General features: G+C 38.9%; 1 protein-coding gene across 1 annotated transcript in view; it reads left to right on the plus strand.

The window, feature by feature from the left end:
* The first annotated feature begins 2,086 nt into the window (after positions 1 to 2,086).
* The window catches only part of LOC121952334 (unconventional myosin-XVIIIa-like), an 86,557-nt gene continuing 61,531 nt past the window's right edge, over positions 2,087 to 27,112 (plus strand). Inside the window, 17 exon segments of the mRNA XM_042498940.1 lie at positions 2,087 to 2,142; positions 3,764 to 3,787; positions 5,269 to 6,048; positions 9,014 to 9,103; positions 9,298 to 9,369; positions 13,008 to 13,067; positions 14,443 to 14,530; positions 14,897 to 15,003; positions 15,096 to 15,272; positions 16,142 to 16,352; positions 16,465 to 16,607; positions 17,271 to 17,371; positions 17,868 to 17,931; positions 18,571 to 18,715; positions 22,044 to 22,214; positions 23,056 to 23,146; positions 25,626 to 25,818. Coding sequence (XP_042354874.1) covers positions 5,380 to 6,048; positions 9,014 to 9,103; positions 9,298 to 9,369; positions 13,008 to 13,067; positions 14,443 to 14,530; positions 14,897 to 15,003; positions 15,096 to 15,272; positions 16,142 to 16,352; positions 16,465 to 16,607; positions 17,271 to 17,371; positions 17,868 to 17,931; positions 18,571 to 18,715; positions 22,044 to 22,214; positions 23,056 to 23,146; positions 25,626 to 25,818 — 2,382 coding nt within the window. The 5' untranslated portion in view covers positions 2,087 to 2,142; positions 3,764 to 3,787; positions 5,269 to 5,379.

Below are 27,112 nucleotides of genomic sequence, written 5' to 3' on the forward strand. Positions count from 1 at the left end.
ATTTGTCAAAAATCTGGGCTGCTTTTTGCGTTGTTCTTATTCATGTTTGTCGCCAAACAATACCACATCTGAAATTTAGGTCAGTAGTGTGCCAAAACAGAACCCTCTATGAAATAAAGAAATGAATGCATAAGTTAATAGCTCCCTCTTGTGGTGTAAATGGCACAGTGAGGAACACAAATATTCAAGCCATGCTGTGGCCTGAGATGATAGATCTATGCTTTGGTTCTTTGTGCAAGCTTGCATGTTCATCTTTCTTGAGATGTGCATTATCATTACTGCAAAAAAAGTTTCTCACCTTACAGTCAATAAGGAGGATACAGATAGCAGTGCATTTTCCTCACACTGAGACTAATGTCTTACTCAACCTGTTACTGTGGAAGGGAACGGAAGATTGAGTGAGCTTTCATTCAATTCTGAGGTTGTCTGGAGAAGGAAATTGTTGCACTTGGTATTACTGCGGCTTGGTATCGTTAAAGAAATTGCAGTACCAGTACCAGCACTCATCTGCTGATACCAATTTCTGTTTCTTTCGATTCCCATCAATAGAAGCATTCAGTTGGCATTATAGCCATACTTTCATACGTTTTGGTGACATCCTTGGATGTTGAATTGACTTCACCACACTACGACTGTATGGGTTGTTGTTGCTGATGTAGTGGTCCATCATGTGTTGCATTAACACACAGTGCTTGCAGTAATTTGGCTTTGAACAAAACTATACAAATAGTATTTTTTTTCCTACATCAGGGTAGAAAAAGAACCAATTGTGGGTATCATTTGACTGGAGAAGTGTTGATACCACTTGGTACTGGGTTATACCTTAAAGGTTTTCAGTACCAATACCCAGCCCAAACTATTGCCATACATCTTTGTATCATCTCTCAATCTCTTCAGGGTTTCCCACAACTTCATTTATCTGTAGCAAGCCACCACAATTAAAAGATCTGTTGCCAGAAATAGGTTTTCTACTGCTTTTGTAATAAATGTGGTTATTCATTGCACGACACTCTCGAAGCGCAAGTCGTACTGTTGTCACAGATGAAGCAGGTGCAGTCAAAGTTGAACTAAACAGTTCATTATGCATGGTGTAAAAGTTATCATTCACTCACTTTGCACTCTGCTTCCCCTCTTATCCATTGATTTTATCAGCTATGATGGCATCAACTGATCAATTATCCACGCAGCCACACAAACTGCTACTGAGGGATAAAAATAACTCATGATGAATAGGGATGCATGATATACGATGTATAACAACTAATTTGGCCAATCACAGATACCGATATCGATATATATCCACTTTTTTACCCCACCTAATTCGAGTGATCAAGTATCTTCTGTATTGGAATTGACATCATATTACGCAGACTTAGTGTGATGGTCCACCAGCAGATGGAGATATTGAATACAATGCTTTTCAATATATATAATAGTGATTTATTGTTATTGTTCATTGTAAGAAAAAGCATGTTGGCCGATTCTGTCAATATTAGCCAATAACAATGTTGTGTGGATATTATCGCGCATTCTTAAAGATGAGTCTTGCTTGCACAGCATTCACGGACCAAGAAAAACATTTGAATTTTGAGAGGGGGAACAGAGTGATTTAAAAAAGAGACATACTCATAAGATTTAAAAGAAAAAGAGAGGAAGTTCACCACTATCCTCCACCAACCATAGTTAGCTACCGTCACACATAGACTAAGATTTCATTGGAAACGCTGCACTTCATTGCATTAATGTACTTTGTGTTCCCTGTAAGTGAAAGTTATATATAGAGTTTGTCTATCACTTGATTAGGGAAACTCCCTCACTAATTCTCTGTCACCAGGAGAAGAGATTGGGAGTGAAAAGTATTAATTGACGTTCCTCTGCAAATCCTATTTATAGCCCCTCTGTATTTTCAGCAGCTGTCCCTCTTCGATATCCCTGCCTAGCTCCTCTCACATTACACCCCCTCCGCTCCCCCAGCTTTACTGTGCTGTGCCGTCTGTGACCCCGCCCTCCACGTTGCCCTCCCGCTCTCAACTAGTGAGTGTGAGCTCTTTGCAGACCCAGGTCCCACTCTTGCCTTGGCCCTGACTGCGCTGCTCCAGTGACGGAGCGGAGATTGGAAGGTTAACCAGGCCTAAAGAGAAGGTAATGGGCGCAGGGCCTCTGGTGGACTGTGTGTGTGTGTGTGTGTGTGTGTGTGTGGGTGAGCAGGGTATGATCGGCTCTGGGTGTACATACTCTGCTTAGCACTTCCATTTGGGCTCTGGTGGTGTGTCAGAATGGCCTCCTTTTGCTGCTGAAACTATTTATAGGAGTGGACTCTGATGAAAGCAGGGCCGGAGATGGTGAAACATGTTGCTGCATGTTTGCTGTGGCTCCTCAATGAGTAGAAAGCCAGTCTGAACTGTTAATGAAAGTCAAGTTTGGCTTGTTTGCCAGGTCATTAAGGATAGATTGGGGTCGACTGATATTGTTTTCTCAGGGCAGACACTGATACCAATTATTAGTAGTTAATGAGACTCATAATCAATATTTGGAACCAATATGCATTTCCAATAAAAATGAAAATCTTTCTGTCAAAATTTAGAATGTGGAATATAACAAACTCCAACACAAAACTTCAAGTGTTTAATCAAAACTGAAAAGTCTAGTCATCTAGTTCCCAGCGTTTTTTTTTTCTGCATAAAAGTCAATTGAAAATTTAAATTGAATTAAATTATATATAGCTCCCTGAGGTTTTACAAAGTAAAAGTTCCTCCCATTCTGACACTTTTTTGCACTTTTTATCAATCAATTTCAGTGGCGATCATTAAAATAAAATGCCATAAAAGATATTTGGCAAAAATGCCAAATATCGGCCCCAATAATCTGCCAGGCCAATTATCTGTCGACCCCTATATAGATATGGAAGTTTGAAAAACACAAGTGTTGGATTTCTTTGTCAATTGGCTATTAATATTGCTGCCTGTAAAGTGTTTTGCTGTCGGCAACATACTCCTGTTGTGTGCAACAGTCGTATGTTTTCTGATTGATTTTGTGTCATCACCACAAATGAGACAAATGACTAACATGTGTAATCATCTCAGTGTGCCGACGGAGGTGAAGGGTAGTTCTTCATACATAGTTATAGTAATTGATTGCGACTGAGGCCCAAGTTTAATAAATAACACCACTGCAGATCCTGTTTGCAGTGTGTAAGTCTTGTTAGATGTCTATGTCTCCCACTCGTCCTTTTTAGTGTGCCAAAGCAAACTGTCCATGTTATTGTTGTTCATGTGTTCTGTCCTCAGGGCTGCATGGTCCCACTGCCCCGTTGTATGCAGAAAACAAGTTCACTGTAGCACTAAATTCCCATTCTTCATTGCTACACGCAGTACATCCTCTCCTCTCCTCTCCTCTCCTCTCCTCTCCTCTCCTCTCCTCTCCTTTCCTCTCCTCTCCACTCCACTCCTCTCCTCTCCCTCTCCACTCCTCTCCTCTCCTCTCCTCTCCTCTCCTCTCCTTTTTTTCTTTCTCATCATTCCATTCATTTATTCTCCACGTCGCCCAGTTTGTTCCATGACTTCTGGCCTCTCTCCATGGCGTACAAATCGCGCTTTTCATTCTGGGAACAAAAGGGAAGTCTCATTTTTATGTGGATTTTTTGTCTTTCTATGTGCCTCCCGTTTGCTTATAGAATTTGTGAAATGCTTCTTTATGTTGATGGAGAAACACTCTAGTCTGAATGTGTGGTTTGACATTTTTGGTATTTCTTCCTCCTGTGTAGGTTAAAGTTGAGAACAAGCCAGATGTAAGTGTTTTTTTTTTTTTTTTTTGCCAGCATGCTGTCGGGCACTAATGCACATGATGAAAAGTGTTGTGTGCTGTGGTTCAAGATAAAAGGAAATCATTTGCAAACTAATTACAACCTTCTGTAAACTAGTCATTTTACTACAGCATGGTCATGGGAAGTTAGCTCGCAATATGTAGAGTTTTGGAATAGGTGATGACAAGTACACTTTTAAATGATGAACTAATTAACAGGCTAGGGCTGGAGGTAGTGCAATCTAGCAGCCGGGGTCACTAGTGTGGAGTGGGGACTTGGCGCCAGGAAGCCCCCTTTTTCTGAAATCTCTCCTTACAGAATGCATGCGTATAGGTTCTATTTGTGCATGTGTGAGTGAACAAACTTGAATTTTCCTTCCCCAATAAAGTATACCTTTGTTCCTAATAAAAGACATTTTACTTACAGTTTAGTCTCTTGAATGTCAATACTAAGTATGTCTTGGCCCACAGTCTGAAACACAGTGTCCGCTTGTCTGCACCAGCTAATTGAACAATAAGATTGGAATTAGACTTCTGTGGAGCTACATTTAACAACACCAAAAACTACGGTTGAGCTTTAAGAAATATTTCTCCTACAAAGGGACCATTTCTAAATCAATTACTCGCCTTGAATTCGTGGAAAAGACCTTGTTTTCCTTGCATGCCTCAGTGTTGAACGGAAGATCCAAAAAGGATGAACATTCTTCATGAATTGAAGAAATAGGGGATGACAAAACTATATCAAAACATCTGTTTAGTACAGTATAATCCATGTCTCATTTATCCAGTCTTATGCTCAGTATTCCCAAACAACATTAACATTAGGATATAAGAACATATTCTAAAACATTTGTTTTAGGATATAAACAGCAAACCTAAACTCTGCTCAAGTGAAAATGGGAAGTACTGAGCATATGACTGGATAAATGAGACATGTAATAATACACAAGTTGTGTGTTGAGTGTGTAAAAGGAGTTATTGGTATAGTTTTGCTGTTGTTAAACTTTGCTCCAGATGACTTAATTTCATAGAGATTGTTTGCCCTTTTTGGAGTGGAACATATTTTTCCTGAATTCAAAGCAACACATGGTGAGTCATTGATATACAAATGGCCATTTTGCTTGGCCTGTAATATCATGTTTACAGTTGTGTTTATATATATTGTTTTCTCATTTTAATGCATGGCTTACATCTCTGAAGTCTCACAACATTTCCAGCAGCTTTCAAATAAACTCCAAACTTAGAGTGAAAAATGTTGAATCAGATTGCCTGATCGCACGCTCTAACTCGAGTGGTTGCATAGCTTGAGTGAGTTTTAAGATACCCAAATAAAATACACTAGCTGATATAAATCCTTTACACAGAGTTTCTGAGACCAGATCCTTTGGTTGAAATCTTTGACAGTTTATCAGTGTCAGCCATGGGAGTAATCAGCACTACTGTCTGCCTTGCTCTGTTTGTATCCAGTCTGATGTAGATAGTAGTCAGCCTCAGGCAGACTCTAAACCCGGGCTAGACACAGGAAGTGGTCCACAGCCAACTGCATCATCAGCTGAGGAGTCCAGCAGTGACGTTGCCATGGGCGACCCAGACAATCCGGGGGAGGAGCAGAGTTCTGGCGGTAAAAGGGTGGTGAGGGTTGTGCGAAGAGTCGTTAGGCGAGTGGTTCCTGCTGGGACGGTAGAGCAGAACCAGTCTGCTGTTTCTGAGGCTGCCAGGGCCGCCTCTGCTGCAGACAGAAGCACCAGAGCTGCTGGGCAGGATGATATTTCCATGGGTCTGACCAGCCTAATGGGCAGAAGTAGAACCAAGGAACACCGGCTTCGCGTACGCACTCTGGACCGCAAAGAGGACACGAAAGAAGAGGTGAAGCAGGAGGAGGAGAAAGAAGAGGTGGAGGAAAAAGCAGAAAAACCTAACGTGGAAAAAACAGAGGAGGCGATATCTGTGCCCACAGCAAACCCTGCACTGCCAAAGTCTAACCCCCTCAGCCCTCCTGTTGGGTTCATCCCCCCTCCCAAACCCGACCCTTTGGCCCCGCCTGCTGGGTTCATCCCGCTCCCCAAACAGAATCTGTTGACCCCTCCGCCTGGTTTCATCCCTGCCAGAAAGTCCAGTCCGGTGCCCCCAAAACAGAATGCCCTGGCAAGACCTCCAGGATTCATTCCTGTCTCAAAGACAGACCCCCTGGCTCCTCCTGCAGGGTTCATCCCGAAACCTCGTCCAGTCCCTGTAAAGAAACCAGAGGTACTGAGTGAAAACAAGGTGCATGTTTGCTACTTAACCTCTGGGTGGAGCACGCTGTGTGATAACAACACAGCCATTACTGTTCACATCTGTGCAACGTCTTCATAGTATTTACCTCGAAAAACATCATCAGCACTGTAAAATCAAAGCTGATTTTACTTAAAGAAATTAGGACACAGAATGCATTGAAAAATGTCAATAAATACAATTATTAGTCCTGATTTACTTTATAATATATAGTTGTGAAGTGTATTGAACATTTAGTTTTATTTTCTTGATTTTGTGAAGTTGCAACACTGTAAAATCTGACAAGTTGATTATACTTAAAAATGTAAGTAAACCAATTACCAAGGAAAATTTAAGTAAATGTAACTTTGTCATAATTTGTAATGTACTTAGTATCTAAATGTTAAGTTTACTTTTTGTTACATTAAATTAAAAATCACAAGTTTAATTAAATCATTTTTTTCTAAGTTTTAGCAACTTCATTACACCAAGTTTGCTGTGCTATCTGTATTATGCTGGTTGCAAACTAGTCAGTCATTTTTGTATTTTTTATTTTCTTGCAGATCTTCTAACTTCATCATTGGCCAAATCCTCTTTGACATGATCAAGTTAAGTCAGATTAATTTAGTTTACTGAAGTTGCTAACACTTAGAACAAGGTATTTGTACTCGTCATTGTTAAGTTGCAACAACTTCACAAAATTAAGTAAATACAGCTAGATTTCAAGCAAAATTAACACTTTGATACAAAGTAAACATAAATTAAGATTAATAGTTATATTTACTTTCCTTTTTCAAGGCAATCGGTTTCCAAGATTATTTTAAGCAAGATTATCTTGTCAGATTTTACGGTCAACTTAAAAATGAAGAGTAATTAAATCAATCTTTCTGAATTATAGCAACTTCAGTAAGTGAAGTTTACTCTGCTATATATATGTATTCTGCTGGTTGCAAAACCAGACAATCATATTTGTATTTTCTTTAACACGTTAACAAAACAGAACTCGCAGATCTCCTCACTTCAACATTGTCAAAATCCTCTTTCTCATGACCAGGTTAAATCAGACTAACTTAGTTTACTGAAGTTGCAAACACTTCGTAAGAACAAAGTAATTTAAATAGTCATTTTTAAGTTGCAAAAACTTCACAAAATTAAGTAAATGTAACAATTAGATATAAAATAACATACAATGAGATTAATAGTGATATTTACTTTGGTTTTTCAAAGCAATCATTTTTTAAGTTTGTTTTAAGTAAGATCAACTTTTACAGTGAAATTGACACCATTTTGGCTATGGATCATCATTTCTTACAACTATCATTTTAATACTACATCTCATTCTCTTGACTTGCTCTTGATTTTGGACAAAAAAGATTCTTCATATAATGAAGCCACCCTGAATAAGTGAAGGGAAGCGGGGTGCATGTACGAACTCATGATCAGACTTCATCAGTGGGTGTAAGGGTGCACTCATGGCCTGCACTGCGGTGGTCCGGTCAGCTGGACTGGTCTATGATTACTGAGCTGAGACTCATTACTGTCACTTTCTGCAGGCGAAGCATTGAAGTCGTGCTGACCACTGAGGCGTCTGCTTTAAGGATCTTTTAGGATGCTTTGTAAAGAAACAGGAGAAAAATGTAACTAATATTCTCATTCAGTAAACTACTCACTAGTTCCTGCCAATTAAACAGTCCTCTCTCCCAAAAAAACAGTTGACCAGAAAACCAGCTGGTCATGCATCACCATGTGCAGCCTGGAGCTGGGAAATGGATAATTAAATTCAGCTCAAACTTTTAATATTTCTGTCTGGACTTGCTAAATGAATTATTTTTATTTTGTCACTGTACTTTCAGTTTCATACTTTATCTTCCCTCAGACAAGGTTAGATTTTGTCCTGTTATTCAGCGTCTTTGGAATTTTGTCTGCCAGCAGGCCATCTGAAAAATTTGATCAACAGATGTCCCTGAAATCTGGCGAACAGTTGGGTATTTGGCTGTGGAGTGAGGGATTTGATTTTGGAGATATGCACCTGGTGTTTTTGCTCAGGGATATTGTGTTTTTGACTGCTCTGGGGAGAATTTTTCATTTTTCTAATATTAAGGGAAGGATCAAGATGTAAACGTAGAACCGTACATTTGTTTGTGGCTTAGCCATCTTGGAGGTTTGTGCTGTGTCGTGATTTTGCTTTTCTGCTGAGCTATATATCAACATGACATGTTGTTGGTCAGCCATTACTGTTAGATACACCTAAACTATCCCTGAAGAAGGTGATATTTGAATGGAAGTGAATTTGCAGCAAATGAGATTACAGAGAAAAATTATAATTGAAACCAAAATTATATTGGCTCGATGTAGCCTTATTGCCATCCAAAGATATGAATCAATAAGAATTAATGATTTTTTATCATGATTAAAAAAGTTTTTTGTAGTGCAACTTTAATTTTGAGATGCAACTTCAAATGCGAACAGCAGGAGATATGGGACAAAACTTAATTTACCGATCCACAGCATGCAATTACAGAGTGAGTTCATGAAACTTGATGATTTCATCTCAGCTGCCTCTCCCAGATTTCCTGTAAGTTGGTGCAGTTGTATGAAAATTCAACTGAGACAATGCAAAACTATTTAATTACTTTAAAGAAGAGCAGATTGTTGCTTAAGTAACCATTGACAAAAGCCTTGAACCATTATTCTTTTGCCGCAGCGCTTAATGATCCGATTTTCTGTAATAGTCATTTTCTCTGCTCATTTCCTGATTGAATTAACTGGAAAATTAAATTAGCGGGAACAAACATCCCTTGAAGTTGGTTCTGAGTGTGCTGAATTGAAAACAAAGTTTAAAAAAAGGAGCGAAATGTCATCCTCATCCTCATCTTTCCGTCTCATTTCCATCTGTGTGTGTGTGCATGTTTGTCTGGCAAACTGTGTGTGTGTGTGGATATTTGCATATATTGTAAAGGTTAAGGAGACATCTTGTCCCCCTGTGGTCCCCGAGGGTAAGCCGTCCCCTGGTGCACTTTCCCAGGCTCAGTCTTCACCCAAAGAACAGGTGTGTGTGCTTGTCTTGCTGCAAAGATACACCTAACAGTGTGTGTTTCTCACATTCAAAAGACACTTTTTGTTGGTTTACATGGAATGCTTCAGTTTTTAGTAAAGTGGACAATCATTGCAATTTTCTCTGCATCATTGATTTGACTCTCTGGCTTCCTGATTGCAATGGCTGGTCCTGCTATCAAACTGTAGGTCCCAGAGCTGATTCCCTCTGAGGAGGATTACAAGCGCGTGAGGAGGATCTTCGGCGTCAATGGCGATGATGTAACTTCTTTTTTTTTGCAATTTTGTTTGGTTTGCACCTGCAATGCCTTATGGAGGCTTTACCATGTGACTTCCGCGAGCCAACTGCTTGCCAGATTTTTGCATCCAAAAATGACCCCGGTCCACTGCTGTCCCAAGCTGTCTGCTGACAGGGTTTCAGTTACAGGGTTCCCCTGTGTTGTTGACCACTTGGTGTGAAATCCGAAACTTTGAGACCATATTTTCTCTGTCTCACATGTTACGGAGATGAGTTAGTTCAGGAGAAAATAATCAAAAGAAACATATTATATGGATACTTTAACCATTTAAAACCAGAGAAAAATGGCTTGATTTGAGGCAGCGGGCAACTGAACAAGGAATGACCCAAAAGTAAGTAAATTTTACTAATTAGGAATTCATAAAAAAAGGTAAAAAAAAAAGTTTCAAGGAAATTACCCAAAAATAAGCCAACAAAAAGTAAAAAACAAACACAAATAAAAAAAGGAATTGACCTAACAAAATCCTATTAAGTATTAAGGTATTTATTCTATTTTTTTTTCTGTGACATAATTTTAAATTAAAAAATATATTATAGTTTATTATATAGTTTTCTGGACATTTTTTTGCTATTCTTGGGGATAATTTTCTCATTATCCTCCCATCTTTTTTAGGCAATTTTCTCATCACCTTTTACTATTATTGAAAAAATTGAAAGAAATCAAACCAATTTGCTTAGATTTGGGAGGTTGAGGTACTTGTTAAGGGGCCTGAACGCAGCACAAAAAAAGACGTCTATTCAGGTTTCCAAGGGTTAAAGGAACAGTGTGTAGGATTAAGTGACATCTGGTGGTTAGGATTGCAGATTGAATCCCGCTGAAAATTCTCCCTGTGCCAAATGTAAACTCACGGTTAGAATTCTCTCAGTGTTCATTGTTCAGGAGGGTTTCACCGGGAGCTGAATAATCCGCAGAGGTCTCCAAAACAAAGGGACCATGTAATATAAACCGGTAAAATCGCTGATTAAAGCAGTTTCATGTTACAAATCTGTGTTTTTTTCGGTATTGCTTGTCATAGACAGGCTGCTAGCTATTAGTTGCCTCTGTGAAAACGAGAAAGTATCAAATGCAGGTCACAAATGCCTGCATTTGATACTTTTTGTACCCAGATCTAGAAGAAAATGACAATTTGTTGACAATTTTTGGTTTTGTCAGCTACAAATAACTGCAGGCATTCTGCATTTTAATGCCACGAACTCTGTGGTGTTGTGAAGTTGGTAATTCAAGATGCAAAGATGCCACCAAAACATTCGAAAGTAAGGCTATACTACTTCACCTGTACCATCTAGAAGCATTTTGTGCGATTGAAAGTGCTGTGAAAACACGAAAACGTGAAAACATGTAAACATGAATGGGATCATCTCGAACCAGTGTTTGTTTGTCCGTTCTGGATACTGTAGAATAATGGCAGTGCCTCAAGGTGATCTCTGTGGACGAGGACCCGCTCGCTATGTAGATATAAACAGCTCATTCTAAGGTAACCAAAACACAGTGATTCATATTTTGAGGTGATTATACACTGAAGAATAATCACCTCATATATATATATATATATACATATGTATATATACATATGTATATATATATATATATATATACATATGTATATATACACATATATATATACACACACACACATATATATATCCCCGTAATACACATGGACATACAAAACTATATACATATGTATTTCCATATTTTGGATATATATATATATATATATATATATAAATATATATATAATATATCCCCGTAAATCCTACAACACTGGACCCTTTTAACACAACAGTCTGAGTATTATTTCCAATTTTGGATTCATAAATGCTATTTCAAGTGGTGCTGTGTGTTTGCAACACTTTTGTTTCAGAAAACACAACATTATGTATTTAATTCTCCTCTTTCCTCTTATGTGTAGTAGTATTATTTGCTTTGTTATCAGGTCCAGAGGAGCACCTGTGTACTGTGTGACTTTGCCCATTGTGATTATTTTGTTGTGGCTGTGTCTGGTTATTTCCTGTCTCAGAGTCTAGAGCACCAAAAGGCTTTTTATTCCTTCTCCTGTTCTCAAATTGTGTCTCATGTCTCTGTTTTTGCTTCTCTGCGGGTCATCGGATCCTGACATGCCGCTTTCCTCTTTGCTGTTTGCATGGCTAGCGTTCCAGCCGCCGCAAATCCTCTCAGGTACGGCCTGCTTGATGGCGGGCTCGCTGCTCTCCCTCGCCCATAGACTGCTGGAGTCTAAAGCTTGTTCTCCTCTACTGACCCTTCTCGCCGCCCTCCTTTGTCTGTGCTCGCCTGCTCTTCTTTGTCCCTACATCGCTCTCCTCGGTTCATTCAGGGTTCACGTGAGGGCCCGGAATGCAGCAGTGAGACAAAAACCAGTGGTTACCATAGTTTTTGGACAGGGATTCTTACCAGGTTTTAGACGTCTCAAAAATACAATAATAGCTTTATATTATCAATGCTGAATTTATGTAGCTGTGTATTATTCTTGCTGCTTTTGCGCTTTATGCCCACCTGGAGATTCAGGAGTTGTGTACTTATATTCAGCAGGAAACACTTTCTCAACTACCTTACATTGTAAACTTCTTATGACACTAGTGTGTTCAGAACGCCCTAAATTTGCAGACAGTGATACAATATAATTTTTTATAATATCCTTATGTTTAGGCATTTCCATACTATAGCTATAGCTAAAGCTAAGTTTATTTGCCTCTATGACATTGTTTTTCAATTGACTGCATGATGCTCTGCACTTACACTTTACGGTGTACAACTGATCTTAACTGTGACTGTTAATATGACAGAACATTAGTTTTGTGCACCACAGACCCAATTCACTTTTTAATCTACCCCCATTAACCCTTTGATGCATGAGTAAATTGGTTTAATTTCTGTCAAAAACACAAGGAGGGGGCAACAAGCAACCCAAGTTGACATGGCCCCAAAAAATCACAAAAAAATAGTCAAAAGGTTAACTGAAAATTACTTGAAAATAGGAAAAAAAAAAAGCAAAACACAAAAACAAAAAAAGGAAATGACCAAAAAAGTGCTGGAAAAAATCTTTAGATTTTATTATATTTTTCTGTAATATTATTTAAAATATAAAGTTATTATAAATATAGTTTTCTGGACATTTCGCCCTTTATTTTCACCTCACCTTTTACTAATTCATGGCAATTTGTGGGACATTTCTTGCCATGTTGGTCATTGCTTTGTTCCCTCCATGTTTATGAAAGAAATTAAACCAGTTTTTACCAAAGGGTCAAATAGCAAGTGAAAGGTGTCTGAACGCAGCACAAGAAAACTGATTACCATCCAGGTTTTGAAGAGTTAATGCATTAGTATTGTAATTTTTTATGGTGAATGATTTTGACCACACTTTATTCTGCTACAATGCTGAGTTTTTTTGCAGTGGTTTATGTTATGTTTTTTTACTCTAATAATAATAATTTGTGACCAACTCTAACAAGTTTCCAGTGTGCCATATTTTGCATTGTTTTGATTGTGTACTTGGAAGTTCAAATCCTGTGCTATGTTCAGATGGTGAATTCAGTCGCTAAAAATACTTCTCTGTTGACTTCTTTTCCCTCCCTTCTCCAGTCCAAGCCTGTTGAGGATCCCGTGGCCATCCTTCAGGCAGCACACTCAGCTGCAGCTAAGGTCTGACCACGGCTACAACTGATTGTAGTCCTGGTTGCATCCCCCCCCCTTGTGTTTCACAGTGATGTGTGTTTGTGGTATTTGTGTGTGATGAACTAGTAAAGGGATGTGGGAGGAAAGCTCTTTAGAAAGTGGAGCAGTCCCACCTGGAAAGCCCAGGTTTCATCTTCCCTACAGCCCTAGCTGTTGAAATATCACTCTGCATTTCACTACCTGCTGTCCCAAACCAGAGGGAGAAATACAAATTATATGCAGTCTTGGTGCAGCTATCTGACGTTTATTATGTTAGCTGGACTGCATGTCTAAGTATGTCTCTTTCCATGCATGACTCACTCAAAACACTCGAATAATTTGTTTTTGTTAGTTGAAATTATTAAGGTGTTTTTTGCCTGTGCACCCCCCCCCCCCCCCCGAATGCACTTTCACTGAATCCAGTGCACACTCTCTAAACTCTTGTCATATTTGCTGTAATGTCACTACATCCTGACAGTAGTACATGAGACAGAATCACTCTGCCCCCTCATATTGTTTCTAATGGCATTTGCAAGAGTCTGCAGCCTAACGAAAGCAACCAATCAGAGCGGAGAAGTCTCTTAAAGCAGCTGTCAATCATGTCAATCACTAGCTCTCCTTACACAGATAATGTGATATAGAGACAGTGCGAAGTCCCCACTGTACACCGCTTTTGCTTTGTTACACAGAACCAAAAGACAGTGGCATCATGCTACAGCGTCAGCCCTTACTATTACATATGTTATACGTGTCAGCAACACTTTATAATAAACAATGATATAGCCTGGCATTAACAATCTTTTACTGTCTGTTATGTGGCGGCTGAATTTGTCTTCAGTGAAGACGGTAGGCGCTCTTGAATCGGGCGGGGCTTTGTTTCGGCTCGACTGTTTTCAATGGTGGCCAGGTCTTGCAAATGCCATTTGAAGCACCAGGAGGAGGCAGAGGAGCATGATTCTTTTCACATATCTTTTTCATGAACTACTGTCAGGATATAGTAACTTCTTTAACGTGACAAAAACTTATTTTTTAATAAAAGTTACCAATTACAGCTTTAAAGGGTGGATTATGGGAACTGCAGTTGTGCTGTGGAGGGCTGATATATATTGGACATGAATGCCAGAGATGAAAAATAAAAACAAATACAAACTCATACAGGTTTTAACACAGAAAGAAGCCCTCCTCTTAATAAATGCAGTTCCTCATATATGTCTCGTGAATGTGAACATGTTAGTCCATGCTTGTGAAAGTGTCCTTTGTGGGATCTTTGTGGGATTCTTATCATTCAACAACTGTTTTTGTTTTATTTGTTCAATTATTGATAATACAAGTGTTTCTAATGCTGATTGTTTGTGTCTAACAGGGAAAGACTGAGGAACAGATAACAGCAGAGAAAGTCTGGTATAACACAGAGAAAGTATGGCTTGTCCACAAGGATGGATTTTCAATGGGTAAGTAACAACTTTGGTATTTCTGTATCAGTATGCATGTGTAATTTTTAAGCAAATTCTCAAATGACTATCCTCTAAGTGCTTCTCTGTCTGTTTCTGGAGAACATTTGTTTGTCGAACTATCAGAGGTTGGTTTTTTAAGCTTAGAAAATGCTTTTGATATTTAAATGTAAAAAGAGAGCACCTGAATAGACTCAGACCTCAGGCTGTATGCAATTAGACTAAGCATGTTGTTCGTTTAGTTTTAATGAAGCTTATGCATTATTAAACGAGATACAACTGCCTCACATTATCAGATATGTAAGATAAGATGCACTGGAGATCATATGTCGTGATGAATTAACGCCGTGCTTTGTGGTGATACAGCAACTCTCTTGAAGACGGAGGCAGGCAGCCTGCCAGAGGGGAAGGTGAAAATCCGCCTGGAGAGTGATGGATCTTTATTGGATGTGGATGAAGATGATGTAGAGAAGGTATTTTATCACCAAATCAACTCTGATCCGCATCAGTTACGGACGACATCGGGTGAGTGCCTGACTGCTCTGACTTTGAATTTGAACTCCAGGCAAACCCTCCGACATTTGACCGAGTGGAGGACCTGGCCTCTCTGCAGTATTTGAATGAGTCCAGCGTGATGCACTCCCTGCGGCAGCGGTACGGTGGTAACCTGGTGCACAGCCATGCTGGGCCCAACATGGTGGTGGTTAACCCCATTAGTGCCCCCTCGATGTACTCTGAGAAGGTAGGCTGCAGCTTGTGCATTTAACCCTTATGTTGTCTTAACTGTCTGTATACACCACTTGTTCTAAGGGTTATAATGACCCGCCTTCACTAAAACCCTAAAATAAAGCAGCTTGACTGAATTTTACACCCCAAATCTATTTTGCATAAAGACACAACCTGCCATTCATCACAAACATTGTGAATATCTAGGTATTCCCTCTTCACGGCGCAAAAAGACTGCATTTAATCAGTGGAATCTACTCGTTTTTGTTGTAACACACCTGTCATAATTGCTTTCTTTACTCAAGTTTTTTTTTATTATCATTATGATTATTGCTAAAGGTACTCCACAGGTGTAAACAGATAGATGTATCATTTGTGTGGCCCAAGAAAGTCGAAATGTGTGAAGTGTGCAAAAAGTAGTTTTGAATGCATTTATTATAGGAAATAAATTACAGCAACATGGTAGCAACATAGTATAATACTGTACAATGAGGACAGTATGCAAGATTGTGTGCATGGACTTTGAAAGTGTTTTTTTTTTTTGGTGTGTGTGTGTGTTTTTTTTATGGTATGAAAATGATTTTATAACTGCCAGGTCAAAAATGAACCCTAAGACAAGATTTATACCCTGTTGTTGTACAGCCTTCATTGAAAATTGAACAAAGACAATGTTTCACTTTTTCTCATGTTGGGGTCATTCTAGTAAAAGTTATCAAATTTCAAGTTGAAAAAAAGATCATTTTTGGGCTTTTCTATGCTGTTAAACATAGTGCCGGGTCATTTTTGACCCCTAAGACAACAGGTTCATGACACATCTTTCATGAGATATGTGTAACCAGAATTAAATAAACTCACAAGCTTCACTGTCACTTATCTGCTTTTCAGGTGATGCAAATGTTTAAGGGCTGCAGGAGGGAAGACACTGCCCCTCACATTTACAGCATGGCCCAGGCTGCCTACAGGAACCTCCTGACCACTCGACAGGATCAGTCCATTGTTCTGCTCGGCAAGAGTGGCAGTGGCAAGACCACCAACTGTCAACACATCATCCAGTACCTGGTCACCATCGCTGGCAGCACTAACAAAACATTCTCCAGTAAGATGGAAAGGAACTCTAGATAAAAAGATTTTGATATTTTTGCATGTTCATGCTTATTTATTTGACCCCCTGAAATTACTGTTTAAATATATTTTTGTTTTGTCTACAGCTGAGAAATGGCAGGCGGTCTACACAGTTTTGGAGGCATTTGGGAATGCCTCCACCTGTATGAATGGGAATGCGAGTCGCTTCTCCCACATTGTTTCCTTGGACTTTGACCAATCAGGCCTGGTGACATCAGCCTCCATCCAGGTACTAATAAACATACACAAGGTTCCTACAGTCATGGAAAAACCGAAAAATTTATGGAATTTTCATTCATCTCATTTTCCAGGTCTGGAAAAGTCATGGCATTAGTGACGTCGTAGAATGGTTTGAAAAAGAAATGGAATTTTGTTTTTTTGTGGAATGAAATTGTTACAGTAATCCTCTGTGGATAACCCTCCACATTAGGTGGCAAAAGTATTTTCTTAGCTGATGATGAAATGTAGATCTTATATATGTTGGTGTGTGTGAAAGGTTTTGTTTACCATCACATACATTTCTTTATTTTCTCCCAATGTTCTCTCTCCCTTTATGCATGCCAACTTGCTGAAATTATGTTTGAATAGAGTTTGAATCTGATATTTTTGAAAAAAGACAGACAAATTTGGCCAAAAAAAAAAATTATAGGTCTTCGAAAAGTAATGGAAGTGCTTTTAAATTTTGTCCATGAAAATATGTGGGAACCTTTCATATGTCTGTGTATTTATTCAAGTATTCAACTACGATTTTATGATTTCAGACAATGTGAGACAAACAGCTAGTTTTTTTTTTTTTTTACCAAACTCCAGCATGCTTCATTGTTTTGCATACGTGCACTACTTGTAATAAAATTATATCAAACTAATATCCTGTTGTGCTGTTGCCTTGCAGACCATGCTTCTAGAGAAGATGAGGGTGACAAGAAGACCGGGAGGAGAGTCCACTTTTAATGTCTTTTACTACCTGATGGCTGGAGTGGACACCTCTCTTAGGTCAGAATTAATGTCATTAAAGGTCCAGTGTGCAGGATTCAAGGGGTATACTGGAAGAAATGGAATATAATTCAATAAATATGTTGTCTTTAGTGTGTATTCACCTGAAAAAAAAGAGTTTTTTGCATTTTTGTGATCTTAAAATGAGCTGTTTATGTCTGCACATGGAGTGGGGTTCTATTCCATTTAGTTCGCCATTTGTTGTTTCTACAGTAGCCCAGAATGGACAGACCAAACACTGGCTATAGATAAGGCCATTCACATTTTTGCGTCAGCCTGTGTAGCACTTTGCACATGAAAGAGTTTTCAGTTTTTTCCAAGTTTCAGTCCACTAAATCCTTCACACTAGACCTTTAAACACAGCAACAGTTCTGCACTGGATTTCTATGCGCTGATGTGTTGAGATGATGTATAACTGCTTCTTTAACACTTAGTATGTTCCATTAGTAAAAAGGGAGATGTTGATGTTTTGTTTGCTCTGTTTTTGCTTTATCAGGACTGAGCTGCACCTAAACCACTTTGCTGAGAACAATGCATTTGGAATCATGCCTCAGACTAAGGTAAATTGCATTTTCGCAATAGAAAGGAATGGATCAGAAAGTGTGTTTTGAAAGTCTCGACAATTATGTATCACCTTTGCAGATACAATCAGATTTGATAATCCTATTTTAACCCCTTGAAACCAAGCAAACTGACTTAATTTCTTTAAGAAAACATGGGAAGAGCAATGAGCAATAAAAGACAGAATGACATAAAAATTTGCAAGAAATAAGTAAAAAGTAACTAAATTAAAAAAATTACTAAAACAAACAAACAACCAGAAATAACAAAGAATATATATGTTATTATGATAATTATAAATATAGTTTTTCCGTACATTTTTATTTTTCCCAACCTTTCCCCAAAAAATTCAAAATCTGCTAAATTTGTGTAACATTTCTGACAAAGTTGATCATTACCTTCATCCCATGTCTTTTTTTTGAGAAATCATCAGTTTGCTCAGTGTTCAAATGTTTGAATACTTGTGAAAGGCATCTGAAAGCAGCACAAGAAAAGTTACGTAGCCCCTGGTTTGAAAGGATTAATTTATGATTTGACAAGTACTTCCTAGTATTACTTTAAGAAATTTTGTAAAATATTTTTTTCATCGCTTATATTACATAAAGGAATTTCTTTTGACTAAATGTGCTTACTGCCAGGCTGAAGATAAGCAACGGGCCTCCCAGCAGTTTTCTAAGCTGCAAGCAGCCATGAAGGTTCTGGGGATCAGCGGTGATGAGCAGAGGGCCTTCTGGCTCGTCCTCGGGGCCATCTACCATCTGGGGTCTGCAGGAGCTACTAAGGGTAAGATAGCTCTCTAAATTGTTTTCTATTCTTTAGCTGCATCACTTATTCATATAGATTATGTTAATCAGAATAAAATGCATACTAACAGAGATGCAGAGGATCGTTCTTGAAATTGCGCACACAGCAGTGCGCGATGAGAAAACTGAAATGTCCCCAAATTAACCTTTGTTAGCCCAAATCGTTTTAATATCACTTCATGTAATCCAAAAGATGTCCACCCTGCATTATCTCACTGTAGGTAACTCCCTCGGAGTGATGCAAGACAGCTGTAATCCAGATAACTGAATTATGCATTTTGCACTTAAAGAGATGTTGCTCAGCCCACAGGTGTCAGACTACTCTACTGCACTGATCTTAAAAAAATATTAAAAATTAAGGTAGGAAAAATGCATGTGACTGGTCATTTTCCAGATCATTTCAGAACCGTTCCTGCTTTGAACTGATAGCACATCCACATGAAAACTGACTGAAATCATCTGAGGCTCCTCGCTGCAGATTTGAAACCACTGGCAAACTGCCAGAGTCTAATTGTCAGGAAATACTGTTGCAGCTGAAGGACAGAAACACATCAGTCTGATTCTGGCCTCTAGTCTTGACAAACATGTTATCTTATCATAAGAATGCCTCAGAGGACTAATGAGAGCAGCAGTCTTCTCAGACAGGAGGATTTGTTCTCGTCTTTGAAGCTATTTGTATGATGAAATCTAACGTAAGAGAGTGTAATTGTTTTTTCTTGTTCTTTTTGTTGTTATTGCTCTAATAGATCTGCCTCCCACTGCATTTGACTTTCATTTCAAAATGAGAGATATCTGCCATATGAACAGTCTGATGCACTTAAATAAATTTTTGTTATTGGTGAGTGGAGCATATTTTTTCTCCAGTATGAAAGGCAATTACAATAGGCTTTTTGAAGGATGGAATTATACTACATTTTGCAATGCAAACCAATCAACTTGATGTCTGACTTTCTGTGTTTAGAAAGCAGTTCACAAACAAAGTATATCAGAACAATATGCAATATACAAATCACAAGGAATGTATAGTAGCATTCAGTCTACATTTTATGCTTTCGACATGTTTGTTCAATCTCTGTCTTCTCTGTAATTGCCAGTCACTTATGAAGAATTACTTGCCAAATTATTTTCAGTGATCCCCTCCAGCTGGCTGCCAATCTTTTTGATGGCAGTTTAACAACATCCAGGAACAGTTTTAAAAATGTTGAGCAATGAATATCGTCCCATAACACCGACATTGAACAACTTTGTTCTGATCTGCAAATTACTGGGTGATTTATGGACTTAAGATTGCTGTCATCTTGTTAAACACATGGTAATTCTCATGAAAAAAGAACACATGATGGGATAAAAGTTATGTGCAAAGGTCCACACAATGATAGTGATTAGATGTTCTCTCCCTGTGTGAGGTAATTAATAACAATAGGGGAGACCGGGGTTGGTTGGCACACTTTTCACTCTTTTACATATTTCTCTGGCATTATTTTAGTTTGAATATTCCAATCAGCAACAAATGAAAAGCCAAGTTGGTACTTGTTTTGAGGTTGGTTGGCAAACTGTTCAAATGCTGCAGTTACAAAAAATGAAACAACTAATAAAAACATTTTAATTAAATATTTAATTAAAAAACAAACCAGATAAGTTGAACATTTAATTTGTTTATCTGTCCATTTTTTAATGCAAACAACATTAGTAATTATTAATTTTTTTTCAAAAAAATTAGTCTCTCAAAATACAATTATAGTCACAACTTTAATTTTACAATTGTTGTCACATATGCCAACCAACCCCACTCACATTTGACCCAACTTTGAGATGAAATTATGATTGCCAGCAACCATCACTCATCACACTTTTAAATCTTATATCAAAATATAGCTGATTCCTTTGTCTATAAACTAGAAGTAACACATTTTATTATCCCTATCTAACAAAGTTTTGTAATAGTGACAGTTATAGGCACAACTCTTAATTTTACAATTGGTTGTCACATGTGCCAACCAATCTCGCTGGCATTTCACCCAACTTTGGGATAAATTTATGTTAGCAGCAACCATCATCACAGACTTTTAAATCATTTGTCTATTTACTAGAACTAACACATTTTAATATCTCTGTCTAACAGAGCTTTGTAATGCATTTATTCCACAGACCATTTTTTTCTTTTGATGCTATGGAACTGAAACATTACCCTCATCAAAAAAACATAGTGACATTCCAACGTTTTAACAAAGTAGATGAGTGCAGGTCAAAAACAAGCAAATATCTTTAGGAACAACAAAATAGGTGTGTGCCAACCAACCCTGATCTCCCCTAGTCTAATCATACTCTGGATCATTATAAAAAAGCCATTGCTGCTAGTAATAGTTTGACCATCACACACAATGTAAAATGTTCATTGGCAATGCAGCTTTATAGTGTGACACAAGAGGGCAGCACTGGTCTCTAATTTCAACACATCAATTAAAGGGAACACCTGAAATGAACTTGCTTTTCTTTCATACCATACTGTCAACACTTCTGTCTAATGAGTGCAGACAGAAAAAAAGGCTTATCATACTTTGAGTCAGGATGCTTTTTAAGAGCAAATATCACATGTACGTATTTTTTTTTTTTTTATCTTTAAGAGACATCCACTCCTTAATGTTTGATTCAGTAATATCCAGATATATCTACAAACACCCTTTTTTTCATGTTTTAACAGAGTTTAATAATTATGGTGGCGACTGTCTTTCAAAGCAAACATTTAAATGTCGTTACTTGTTTCACACCCATCCTGCTTATCATCATGAAAGTATGCAGGGCTTCTGCGGCGCTGATGAAACAGATAGAGCCTACTGCTCTCTGTGTGAAATCCCCCAGTTCCTCTCTCAAGCCTTAGAAGATACCACTTCATGGTGGATTAAAACACAAGTTGCACTCATATCTGCATGTTTCCATCACTCTGCCACTAGATTAAAAGGGAAACTTGTGTTTCCCAACAGAGGTCTTTATGTAAATAAGTTAATTGTGTCCCCTAATGATAAGTTTTGCTTTCATTCTGCAGACGATAAAAGAGGCAATTATCACTGCGACTTTATAGCTTTTTGAGCATGAAACAGCTGAAGTGAGCGGATGCGTCTTTTTGTCAGCTGTAGTTATTCAAGCCACTAACATTTTGAGCATGCTTTTAGTGGATGTTCTCAGCAGCTGTGTCAGTGTCAGCTTGACCAGAGACGTAATCCTACCCTGTCACAAAGCTTACGAAGCTAGCCATGTGCCCGGGGTGGTTGGCAGAAGGGCTAATGGAGGTTTTCATGCACGTGTCTCAGCTGGCAGGAAACAATTTGCACGTCATGAGTGGGCCCAGAAGGCTGCCTACCTGCTGGGCTGCACCCTGGAGGAGCTCTCCTCCTCCATCTTCAAGCACCAGGCCAAGGGCACCCTGCCCAGAGCCAGCACCATCCGCCAGGCTTCTGACGAAAATGGCACAGCAGATGCAGGTACTCCACAGACCACATTTACCAACAGCCTTTTTCCTCTTCATTCACAGACCCCCCTCCCTTCCTCCCTTTCTCTTTGTCACTCTGTTTCCACACCCATACACATACACACATGCACACGCCTGTGCTCATCACTGGAGGGAAATTGCATGCTCTGGAGAAAGTAAAGCTTATCTTAGTAATGAATACCACAGCTTTACAATGGCTATTGACAGATAAGTACACACGCTGTGTCCGGACAAGCAATTTTGGATCTACTCTTCCTTCATTGTCCTTGAAATCATAATTGTCTCACATTGATTTTTCACATGTGCGGGTGCTCCGGCTTCCATCAAGACTGCGGCACACTTTGAAGGGCACGGGTATACAGTTAAAAGTCTTGTTGTAAAAAGAGGATGGACAAAATTGACCTCTGTTTCACCTTCCCTCCATACCCCCTCCCACACGAACATACAGTCATAGATGTGTGTGCACCATTAAGTCACTATTTTGTGTGAAAATGGAGCGAATTAGAGTTTAACAGGTGGCTGTTGCTGCGAGGCACAGACACGAGTGTGCGCTCTTTGATCTCAGCAATTCAGCAACACCTGAGTCCTAAATGACACTGCTTTACAGAGGCTATTTCAGGCCCAATTTGAATACTTCATGCCTGCCTCTGAGCATAATTTGCCCAAATATGATGCTACTGTACATCCTTTAGAAACAAATGCTTTGACCTTAGCTTTTACAGCTCAAAATATAGAAATTGCAACCTCTAATTCAAGCTGTTCTTATATTTGTTGATGTTGCTGTGAACTTGCTATTTCTGATATTTTCTGTGTCTGGCTGCTTCTCATAATAGGATCCAAGGCTACGGCCATGGAGTGTTTAGAGGCCATGGCATCTGGACTCTACTCGGAGCTCTTCACTATCCTCATTTCTTTAATAAACCGGTCAGTATTTTTTGATCCAGACATTTTCTGAAGCTGTATCAAATTGAATATAACATGCTTTGGCTGCAGCATTATATAATGGAAACCTGCAGATCACTTAGGGATCAGTTAGGGATGCACCGATTTATCATGCACACATCCGTACCGGCTGATATTTGCTTTGTTGACAGCCCCTGGTCTCTTGGCAAATAAAGGCCCGGACTGTTATGTTGCAGTTCAAAATTAGGATCCAAATGCAGAAAAACATTGCAGGCAGGTGGTTTAAACTGGATCACTTTTCTTGTGCTGCTTTTGGAAGCCTTTGACAAGTAATTAAATCTTTGAAACAACAAAAAAACTCAAAAGCACAATAGAACTGAGATTCAAAACTAAGCTGAAAACCAAACAGCGTGACACTATGCACACAGGGATAAGCACAGGACACCTGAGAAGAGGAAAGACACAGGTATATATACACAGAAAACAAATCACAAGAACAAGACACAGCTGGAGCAGGTGAGCTGGCAAAAGAAAGGGTAATACAGTGATTGGCTGACATTGGCTGAGGGTGTGGCAGGGAACACTCAGGTGGAGTATACAAGACTAACACAGGTCAGGTGTGTAGGGAAGACTCTGGGAATAGGGAAAGATAATGAGACTGATGTAAGACAGGTGTGGCAGAAAACACGCAGGAAACAGACAAAGGTAGGAAGTAACACAAGACATGAGGCATAACCTGCAAAATAAATCGGGTAACTGACTAACATGAATAAATACATGAAAAAAGCAAAAAATACCAATATGAAAACCTAAAATAAAGTCCAAAAGATGACGGACTACAAAGAAAAGCCTAAAGTTATGACAAACCCACCAAATCAACATTAGCAGCGCCAAATGCCCCCTGCTGTGTTGCCTCTTGTCTCGGTCAAAAACGTCGTGCATGGACACAAAGACTAAAGCCAATGGAAAACAAGCACAAATGTTCTGCACTCTGCAAAAGGCGGTACTCTGTAAATGTCATTTGAAAAGGAAAATGGGAAGACGGTCTTTATGGTAGTTAGCAAGATGGCACATTAACAACACAATCCAATGTTTAAGGAACAAAGCACATGTACTGCACAGTGATGAATAACAGCAGAAATGTGTTCTCATACGCTGAGCTGAACTGCCACTCAAAGTGATTCAATTCACTGAATGGCTCCTCCATTACTGAGGCCAATAGAACATGCTAAAAACATGAGCCCAAGATTGCAGACACACCATAGTGACGAAGGTGAAAACACTAATAATGGCTCAATGGCTCTGTCAGCTTGGTGTGTCAGGGCCTCAAGATGATGCTCACTGTTGGCAGTGGCCGATGTTTTTCCGTTTTGTCACATTGATTTTGCTCAGGCTAAAGAAACGGCTTGAGACTAATGGCCTCCTGTTGAAAATTTAGAAGGTATTTGGGATGAACAGTGATCTACGCTGGGAGACCATCACACACAACAAAACACACAAAAAACTCACTAACGACACGTCGGGGGACACACCCAGTTGTTTCTCTCCTAATACGACATTTTTAACAAACCCCTGAGAGCTAGTTAAAGTTGGTTGGAGGCAGCCGGTGGCCAGAACTAACAGCTAACAGAGGATGCATTAGGTGACATTATGATGCATTCAAGCTCTGTTCAGTGTAAATTAGTATTTGGCGAAGATAAGTTCTGACGTTCTCATGATGTATTTAAATGTAATCTTGTAAAATGTAGATTTTGAGAAAGAAAGAGAGAAAGAAACTTGAATAAGGATGGTTGTTTGAAGGAGAAATTTGTTGATGTTTTCACAGCAACACAAAATAAATATTATAGTGGAAATTACATTATATTGTATACAGTAAAATGCTTTTGAAATAATAATAATAACAACAACAACAACAAAAATAATAATATTTTTGACATTTTTTATGTTAAAGAAGGTTATTTTAAAGATTCTTTGATCAATGTGTATTTAAGTATCGGCTGTCAGCTGTTGGATAACGGCCAAGTTGTTATTTTAAACATTGGTATTTGTACACACCATTGGACAAAAATCGGCATCGGCATCTGTATCTGTATGTGTATCTGTATCTGTATTGCCTCAGAATTTCACAAGTAGTATCATTTCAAAAGAGCCTTTAAGTCTGCTAGAAACATATTTCATATGTTTCTAAATCTTGACATCTTGAATGAAATGTTACTGTAGATTTTTCGGGGGGTTAGGCAATGCATGTCCAGACAATGTTGGGTTTTAATTGTTGCTTTAAGAGTATAAAAAGCTATTTTGAATTTAAGGCTTTTGGTTTAGGTAAGTACAGAGCTAGGATTATGTTTAGTAAGGGTTAATGTTAGGGATGTGGTGAAGAGAGCTAAGGTTAAAGCTAGGGGTTATATGCAGTAAAAGCAATCAATAAAATGTGGTCTCAAGTATCACACTGTGTGTGTGAATGTGAATGTATGTTTGTGTTTTGCCCTGTGTGCTTCAGGGCCTTGAAATCCAGCCAGCACTCTTTGTGCTCTTTGCTCATTGTGGACACACCAGGCTTTCAAAACCCCAGGCTGGCCAAGCGCGAGTGCGGTGCAACCTTTGAGGACCTGTGCCACAACTACACTCAAGAACGTCTGCATTCGCTCTTCTATCAGCGCACCTTTGTTCAGGAGTTGGAGAGATACAAAGAGGTACGGACATGTGAAGTGTTATGCACGGCGCGTTACATGCAGCCTCATTCTCGCTGCCTCTTGATTCCTCCCACCTCTTTCTCTCTCTCCCTCATCTCTCCCTTTTGTCTGTTGCTTTCTCTCAGACACATCAACTCCAATAGTGTTTGTGTTCACACATCAGACACACTATCCCTCCCACCTGCCACAAGCTGTGACAAGCCAAAGTAGTTCATGTGTTAGACCTTCTCATTAGCGATGCCAGTCTTCACCTCTTCTGCCGAGATCAAAGAAAAGTCACTCACAACTGCCTTTGGGAGACACGCCCAGCTTCACAGAGCCGCTGTTGCTCTCTGATCAAGGAACTATTCTTTCTGTCTTCCTTTGAGTTCTGTTCAACAGCGCTGGACCATTACAACCGGGCACAGTTGGCCCAAAGAAATTAAGATATTTAAGAATATATTTAAAAGATTCTTTTTTTCTTTTTCTCATCACTACCTTTAACCCTTTAAAAACTCCTGCAGACGGCCACACGAAATTGCTGTTTGCAAAATCCTGAACATGTATCAATCTAAAATAAACACCATAGCTAACGTATACTTTCATTTTGCTGCAGAAAACTAAGGCTTCTGTCTGTCTAGTTACGCGTCATTACCTAATGTATCCTGACGTGTGGTGCAAACATATAATTCACTATGATTTCCCCATAATGACTGCAATATCCTGGAAATACAGATCTAAAATAAAAACCATAACAGCCAAAACTTACATGCTTGTAATGATGTCACCACACTATGTTCCTTGCGGTGCAAAAATTTGCACTCTGCTCATAAAAAATGAGCATATAATAGTAACAATAAACTTTTTTAGTATCGTACTTTTCGATGTGACAGCAAAAAACTGCATGGAACTAGCATAAGTGGGCGTGTCTGTAAAGGGGAGAGTGATGGGTGCCCACAGAACACTTTTCTTCATTCAGATATCGTGAGGTCAGATGTCAAGGGACCTCTGTGAAGTAGCCATGTCGTGATTCCATCGCCAAAATTTAACCTAACTTTGAGAGTTATTCAACCCCCTTCCTGAGAGGCTAGCATGACAAAGTTGATACCTGGATTCCTCAGGTCCTCTAGTTTTAGATATTATCAGTATCATCTCTCTAGCTTCAAAACTCAGCCCAGTACAGCCTCTTAAAGATGGGAAATTTGTCCAGCAAATAACGCAATTAAAAAAAGAACACGTTGTGTATGGACCAAAATCACATCGTGATTAACATGTTAATGCTGACAGCCCTAATACATATACAACTAAATAATGT

This window comes from Plectropomus leopardus, chromosome 13, assembly GCF_008729295.1.
Source record: "Plectropomus leopardus isolate mb chromosome 13, YSFRI_Pleo_2.0, whole genome shotgun sequence".
Lineage (NCBI taxonomy): Eukaryota > Metazoa > Chordata > Actinopteri > Perciformes > Serranidae > Plectropomus > Plectropomus leopardus.